This window comes from Macaca mulatta, chromosome 7 (assembly GCF_049350105.2).
Source record: "Macaca mulatta isolate MMU2019108-1 chromosome 7, T2T-MMU8v2.0, whole genome shotgun sequence".
Taxonomy (NCBI): Eukaryota; Metazoa; Chordata; class Mammalia; order Primates; family Cercopithecidae; genus Macaca; species Macaca mulatta.
In genome coordinates, this window is record NC_133412.1 from 146,815,131 (window position 1) to 146,823,276 (window position 8,146).

General features: G+C 48.3%; 1 protein-coding gene across 1 annotated transcript; it reads left to right on the forward strand.

Annotated features, from left to right (window-relative positions):
* The first annotated feature begins 1,972 nt into the window (after positions 1 to 1,972).
* LOC144330364 (acyl-coenzyme A thioesterase 2, mitochondrial-like) lies at positions 1,973 to 7,091 on the forward strand. Its single transcript, XM_077941392.1, has 3 exons — positions 1,973 to 2,866; positions 3,169 to 3,253; positions 6,758 to 7,091. Exon 1 carries the CDS (start codon positions 2,282 to 2,284, stop codon positions 2,723 to 2,725), a length of 444 nt encoding a protein of 147 aa, XP_077797518.1. The 5' UTR covers positions 1,973 to 2,281; the 3' UTR covers positions 2,726 to 2,866; positions 3,169 to 3,253; positions 6,758 to 7,091.
* Positions 7,092 to 8,146: the final 1,055 nt, after the last annotated feature.

Sequence of the window (8,146 nt, forward strand, 5' to 3'; positions counted from 1 at the left end):
CATCCTGCCAAAGTGCTGGGATTACAGACGTGAGCAACTGTGCCCAGCCAAGACTTGGCTTTCTGAAGGGTCATTACAAAAATCAACTTTCAAAAGGCAGATTAATTGGAGAAAAGGCATACAATTTATTTATCGTGTATTACGGGAGCCTTCAGAATGAAGATCCATCCAGATGTAGTGGCTCATGCCTGTAATCTCAGCTCTTTGGACTCAGCACTTTGGGAGGCTGAGGCTGGAGGATTGCTTGAGGCCAGGAGCTCAAGATCAGCCTGGGCAACATATTGAGACCCCGTCTCTATAGAAGAAAAAATTAGCCAGGCATGGTGGCACATTTCTGTAGTCCCAGCTATTGGGGGAGTGGGAGAGTGCTGAGGTGGGAAGATAGCTTGAACCCAGGAGATGGAGGCTACAGTGAGCCATGATTGCAACACTGCACTCCAGCCTGGGTAACAGAAGGCCAGACACAGTGGCTCATGCCTGTAATCCCAGCACTTTGGGAGGCCGAGGCTGGCAGATCACCTAAGGTCAGGAGTTCAAGACCAGCTTAGCCAACATGGCTAAACCCTGTCTCTACAAAATACAAAATACAAAATACAAAAATTAGCTGGGCATGGTGGCACATGCCTGTAATCCCAGCTACTCAGGATACTGAGGCAGGAGAATCACTTGAATCCAGGAGGTGGAGGTTGCAGTGAGCCGAGATTGCACCACTACACTCCAGCCTGGGTGATAGAATAAAACTCTGTCAAAAAAAAAAAAAAAGAAGAAGAAGAAGAAGACGCAAAGCACAAAGACACAGGGGAAATTGTCCATTTTTATGCTTAGGCTCAACAAAGTATGGGCAGCCATGTAGAAATATGATTGGACTGGCCGGGCACGGTGGCTCACGCCTGTAATTCCAGCACTTTGGGAGGCTGAGGCGGGCGGATCATGAGGTCAGGAGATCAAGACCATCCTGGCTAACATGGTGAAACCCTGTCTCTACTAAAAATATAAAAAATTAGCCAGGCGCGGTGGCCGGCGCCTGTAGTCCCAGCTACTCAGGAGGCTGAGGCAGGAGAATGGGGTGAACTCAGGAGGCGGAGCGTGCAGTGAGCCGAGATGGCGCTACTGCACTCCAGCCTGGGCGACAGAGCGAGACTCTGTCTCAAAAAAAAAAAAAAAAAGAAAAGAAAAAGAAATGTAATATACTTGTTAAGTTTTTTTTCTGCATACAAAAAAATACATTATTAATACTTGTGCCAGGCCACAGGACAATAGAACTTATTTCCTCAGGGTATATATCTGTAGTTCAGCTTTCTCTCTCTCTTTTTTTTTTTCGAGACAGGGTCTCATTCTGTCCCCCAAACTGGAGTGCAGTGGCACAATCTCGGCTCACTGCAGCCTCCGCCTCCCGGTTTCATGCAATTCTCTCGCCTCAGCCTCTCAAGTAGCTGGGATTACAGGTGCCTGCCACCACGCCTGGCTAATTTTTGTATTTTTAGTAGAGACTGGGTTTACCATGTTGGCCAGGCTGGTCTCGAACTGCTGACCTCACGTGATCCACCCACTTCGGCCTCCCGAAGTGCTGGGATTACAGGCCTGAGCCACTGCGGGCTGCCCTGTAGTTCCGTTTTCTGAATGAAAAAGCAAAATATATGCTCCCTCCTGCGCTCATCCCCTATGTCCCGCTGGGCTCGTTTTAGGTCTTTGCTGGCATTCAAGTTTGGGAAGTGTCTCTCCACCAGTTTCTATTATCAATCTCTACTATTTTATAGTTCAATTCAGTATCTCATCGGAAACGTTTAAACTTTAACCTTGACAGGCTTTCTTAATCCAGGACAAAGGTTACTTAAAAGGGAGGAAAGGAATTTGTTCGGAGCCTAGCACACTTGGCCTCCTTCAATCAAGTTTAGAGAATAGTGACCCCTGGTGGCCAGTGAGGGAATTCAGAGGAGGCCAGAGGCCGGCACTTTCTGTTAAAAATGTTTTTTATTCGCCACACGTCCAGGGTAAACTCGCGAGGGGATCCTGCCTCTTCCAGACGGTTCCACACGGGACCTCTAGGAGCTCAAAGGACCCTGGGCCCTCCGGAGTCGCCTCTTCTTGCAGCCCGTTGCTAAGTGGCGCCGCAGGGAACAGCCCAGGTCCCATCACGTGGCCCTGCAGGGTTTTGCCCCACGGGGCCACGCGCTGCCAGGCCGGGCCCCACTCTTCCCTTCTCCTCAGCGCGGAACCTCGGCCGCCAGCGCCCGGCCGCCTAGACGTTGGCGGAGGTCAAAGCCGCAACGGTCCCGGCACGATGTGGAGGGCGGCCCGGGCAGCGCTCCGAGCCTCTGGGGTCCCCCTCCAGACCTGGAGGCCGATATTCACATCGTCCCTTTTCTCCCAAAAGGCCGCGACCCTGACAGTCACGCCCAAGACTGGGATGGCCGACAAGCGCCCGGATGTGAAAGCAGAAGGCTTGGGCTCCGGGGAGCGGGTGACCCTGAGGGTGTCGGGCGTCCGCCACCGAGGCTGCCTCTTCCACTCCCTCGTCCACTACGAGGTGGACAGCGGCGAGGGGCTGGCCCTGGCCAGGGACCTGGCTCCGGGCGGCGACTTCACGGGCGTGGGGCCCATGGGGCTTCTGTGGAGCCTCATGCCGGCCGCTTCGAAGGATCCCTGCCTCAGTCGAATGCCGAGGGCAGCCTTGAAAAACCCCCTCAAAGTGGAGGTGACCGTCCACCTAACGCCGCTGCAGTAGGCGGCGCCGCTGGATCCAGCGCTGGCCTCGGCCCAGGTGCAGCGCTGGTTCTCCACCCCCCAGCTGCGCCGCGCGCCTGCGGGGGGTCTTCCTGCTGCCATCAGGTTCGGGGCCCTTTTCCGCGGAGTGCCTGGCAGCACAGTGAGTGAATCTACTGGCTGGTATAGGAAAGCTGGCTTGCTTTGCTAGCTGGTTTGTCATCTGAAAACAAAGCGAGCTCCTTAATCCCTTATTTTGTCTCCTAGACATCAAGTGGAACGTTAAATGGTGGCTAGGATCTAAATTTCATCTGCTCATGCACCTTTCTTCTGCCAGCTGCTCACCCGCCAGAGTCCTAGTGCTGCATACGCTATTCCTTAGGAGCATACACCCTGCGTGTTTGCTATATTAAGCATAAGATTGCTGCAAAATTTCTAGCATTAAATGCTTTTGTTTGCTTACAGCAGTCTCAACCTCCTGAGCCCAAGCGATCCTCCCACCTCAGCCTTCAGAGTAGAGTATCTGGGACAGCAGGCATGTGCCACCCAGGTAAATTATTTATTTATTTATTTATTTTTGAGACGGAATTTCACTCTGTCGCCCAGGCTGGAGCGCAGTGGCGTGATCTCGGCTTACTGCAAGCTCTGCCTTACGGCTTCACGCCATTCTCCTGCCTCAGCCTCCCGAGTAGCTGGGACTACAGGCGCACGCCACCACACCCAGCTAATTTTTTGTATTTTTAGTAGAGACGGGGTTTCCCTACGTTGCCCAGGCTGGTCTTGAACTCATGGGCTCCAGCGATCCTCCCACCTTAGCCTCCCCAAGTGTTGGGGAGCCACCACACCCAGCCATCTTTCTTTTTAAAATTCTTATTTTTTTAGAGACTAGGTCTTGCTCTGTCACACAGGCTGGAGTGCAATGGCACCATGGTAGCTTATTACAGCCTCGAACTTCTGGGCTCAAGTGATCCTTCCACCTCATCTTCTCAAAATGCTGGGATTACAGGCATACATGGCCTCATTTTAACCTTTTAGTTTTTTTAGAGATGAGGTCTTGCTATGCTGCCCAGACTGGTCTTGAATTCCTGGCTTGAAGCAGTCCTCCCACCTCAGCTTCTCAAAGTACTGGGATTACAGACACACACAACTGAGCCTGGCTTTTTAAAAATTATTATTATTATTTGAGACAGGGTCTCAGTCTGTCTCCCTGGCTAGAGTGCAGTGGCGCTGTCATGGCTCACTGCAACCTCCCCTCCGGGGCTGAAGTGATTCTCCCACCTCAGCCTCCCAAGTAGCTGGGACTACAGGATCTCACCACCCAGCCCAACCACTTTTATACTTTAATTGGAATAACAAAGGAATATATCTGAAAAATACCAGGAAACAACTGGCCGATAAATTCTTCTCTTGGAATAGTGAAGGAATAACACATCCCCAATACGAATATTGAAAGAGAAATAATAGACCAACATTAGGAGGATATTAGATTGATAGTTTAGTATCTCTTCACACATGTAGTTCACTTTATAGTACACCTTCATTAGGCCTTTAAAATAGTTTAATCCCTGTTGAATTATGGATTTTGGTGACTCTGACTGTATCTTAAATTTATTGAGAAATCAAAGGGCCCTTTAAATTTGGATGTCTGGGTTTCTTTTTGTTTTTTGATTCTTTGTTTTTTGGTTTGTTTTTTTTTTTTTTTTTTTGAGACGGAGTCTGGCTCTGTTGCCCAGGCTGGAGTGCAGTGGCCGGATCTCAGCTCACTGCAAGCCCCGCCTCCCGGGTTCACGCCATTCTCCTGCCTCAGCCTCCCGAGTAGCTGGGAGTACAGGCGCCCGCCACCTCGCCCGGCTAATTTTTTTTGTATTTTAGTAGAGATGGGGTTTCACCGTGTTAGCCAGGATGGTCTCGATTTCCTGACCTCGTGATCCGCCCGTCTCGGCCTCCCAAAGTGCTGGGATTACAGGCTTGAGCCACCGCGCCCGGCGGATTCTTTGTTTTTTGAGACGTAGTCTCACTCTGTCGCTAAGGCTAGAGTGCAGCGGCCCGATCTCAGCTCACTGCAACCTCCGCCTCCCAGGTTCAAGTGGTTTTCCCACCTCAGCCTCCTGACTAGCTGGGATCACAGGCATGCACCACGACAACCAGCTAGTTTTTTGTATTTTTAGTAGAGATGGGTTTTTGGGGTTTCACCACAATGACCAGGCTGGTCTCCAACACCCGACCTCAAATGATCGGCTCACCTCAGCCTCCCAAAGTGCTGGGATTACAGGCATGAACCACTGCACCTGGCTTTAAAAATCTCATTCTAAAAACCAGACATCCAGCTGGGCGCGGTGGCTCACGCCTGTAATCTCAGCACTTTGAGAGGCTGAGGCGGGCAGATCACCTGAGGTCAGGAGTTTGAGACCAGCCTGGCCAACATGTAGTGAAACCCCATCTCTACTAAAAAATACAAAAATTAGCTGGGCGTGGTGGCACACGCCTGTAGTCTCAGCTGCTTGGGAAGCTGAGGCAGGAGAATTGCTTGAACCTGGCAGGCGAAGGTTGTAGTGAGCTGAGATTATGCCACTGCACCTAAGCCTGGGCAACAGAGCAAGACTCCGCCTCTCAAACAAACAAACGAACAAACAATAGCAGACATCTGGCCAGCACAGTGGCTTACCCCTGTAATCCCAGCACTTTGGGAGGCTGAGGTGGGTGGATCACCTGAGGTCAGGAGTTCGAGACCAGCCTGGCCAACATGGCAGAAACCTTGTCTCTACAAAAATTAGCAGGGTGCGGTAGGGGACAAGAATTGCTTGAGCCCAGGAGGTGTGGAGGTTGCAATGAGTCCAGACCATGCATGCCACTGCACTCCAGCCTGGCCTATGGGAGTGAAACCCTGTCTCAAAAAAGAAAAAAAAAAAAAAAAAGAAGGAGATTTTTATTCTTACATAACTCAAAGCCTGCATAACTATTTGCTTAGACTTATCAGGACTTGTACTTCAAACCAAAATACCTTCCACATATTTGATGCGATTTTTCTTTCTTTCTTTTCTCTTTTTCATTTACCATGGTTAACTCACAGGAAAAAAAAAATATTTTTACATTTATAGCTTCAAAATAGCTCAAATAAATGTCTATTTCAACCACAATAATAAATCCATTTCCACCAAAGCAGATGTTTTCTTTTCAAAGTGAGTAGGTAGTTTTTTTTTTAAATAAGATAAATTATATGATCAAATTTTTATTTAGAAAATGTTGGCTAGGTACTATAGTCCATTAAATGTTCTGTCATCTAGCCCAAGATTCATTCCCTTTCCTGGGTTATAGGTGATGGTCCTTTTCCTGGTCTCATTGATATATTTGGCGATGGAGGATTAAGTGAATCTTGAGCAAGTCTCCTGGCTTGTTGAGGTTTTGCTACTCTGCTTTGCCATTTTTTGGCTATGAAGATCTACCTCCAGTCGTGAAAGACTTAAATTTAGATTACTTTGAAGAGGCAGTTAAATTTGTGCAAAGTCACCCAAAGGTGAGTGGTATGAGAGAAATGAATGAATTACTCCAGAAGAGAGTGAATAATGCAAGTGTTACTAATGGGTTGGAAAATATATGTAACAAATACCTGTTGAATTAATAAATAAATACTAGAGTTGTCTGATAACTTCATAAAAGACTTTCTGGCCAGGCACGGTGGCTCACACCTGTAATCCCAGCACTTTGGGAGGCCAAGGCAGGCGGATCATCTGAGGTCGGGAGTTCAAGACCAGCCTGACCAACATGGAGAAACCCCATCTCCACTAAAAATACAAAATTAGCCGACTTGGTGGTACATGCCTGTAATCCCAGCTATTTGGGAGGCTGAGGCAGGAGAATCGCTTGAACCTGGGAGGCAGAGGTTGCGGTGAGCCCAGATTGCGCCATTGCACTCCAGCCTGGGCAACGAGCAAAACTCCGTCTCAAAAAAAGAAAGACTCTCCTTTATTGAGGACTTTGGTGATCCCATTAACAATTATGCTTCATTTTTCCTTTGTCTCTTTCCGTGTTTGCCTTCTTTTTCTTCAATCTGCAGGTCAAAGGTCCAAACATTGGAGTGATTGGCTCAGGCAAAGGGGCAGAGTTGGCATTTTCCATGGCTAGCTTTCTCCCAAATATAGCTGTGGTCATGACCATCAATGGCTGCATCTCAAACACAGCTACGCCCTACCTGTGGTAGCTTGATCCTGCCAGGACTGCCTTTTAACCTAGACAGAATCTTTGCCACTGATTCAGGAGTATACGGTTAAAGAAGCACTGGAAGACCCCTTGGACAAGCCTACCAAAAAAGCTGTATCCCTCTTGAAAAAGCCAATGCTGGCTGGGCGCAGTGGCTCACGTCTGTAATCCCAGTACTTTGGGAGGCCGAGGTGGGTGGATTACCTGAGGTCAGGAGTTCGAGACCAGCCTGGCCAACATGGTGAAACCCTTTCTCTACTAAAAATACAAAAATTAGCCAGACATGGTGGCACATGCCTGTAATCCCAGCTACTCGGGAGGCTGAGGCAGGAGAATTGCTTGAGCCCAGGAGGCGGAGGTTGCAGTGAGATGAGATCGTGCCACTGCACTCCAGCCTGGCCTACAGTGCGAAACTCTGTCTCAAACAAACAAACAAGAAAGAAAGAAAGAGCCAATGCCCATTTCCTTTTTATTGTTGGAGAGGATGACAGGCGTTGGAAGAGCTCTGTTTATACTGACATAGCCGTGAAGTGTCTCAAAACATGGGAAGACAAATTTTACTCTTTTAAGCTAGTCCAGTGCTGGCCACAAAATAGATTCCTCCTTATAGTCCTTTTTTCTCTGTAGCTCTGGATCCCGTATTAAGGGTACCTAATTTGGGAGGGGGGCAGCTCAAAGCTCATGCTATTGCTCAGATTGAGTCTTGGAAGATCTTGGAGTTTTTGCACTTAGGGTAAAGGCTAGACAATTAAATGTATTATTTATTTATTTAAGTGGCAGGGGTCTTGCTCTGTTGCCCAGGCTGGTCTTGAACTCCTGGCCTCAAGCAATCCTCCCCCCTCACCCTTCCAAAGTGCTAGGATTACAGGCATGTGCAGCCTTGCTGGGCTAGACACTTAAATTTAGTTATGCTTCAGAGCAAATCCAGAGACAGACTGAATATTTTTATCAAAAAATGACTGAGATCTGAACTTCTCATGGTCATCTGCAAGCTTTTAAAAGAAATAAAAATGCTAAATTCAAGTTCATCATAGACTGCAGTTTTGGAACTATCCATATTTCTCCATGTTTGGTTTGTTTGAGCTTTAACTCAAGGTAATTGCTAACTGAAAGCCAGCTTTCAAGCTGCTACTTACCCATCTTTCCCACCTACTCTTCCTGCCACCTTCTGTACCTCCAAAGATCTAAAAAGCCAGTGTATGACTATTAGTTTGCTATATCTGTCCCCGAAGTTTTAGATTTTTTT

Coding starts and splice junctions, on each gene's coding strand:
- LOC144330364 (XM_077941392.1), top strand. CDS start 2,282: ATGTGGAGGGCGGCCCGGGCAGCGCTCCGAGCCTCTGGGGTCCCCCTC.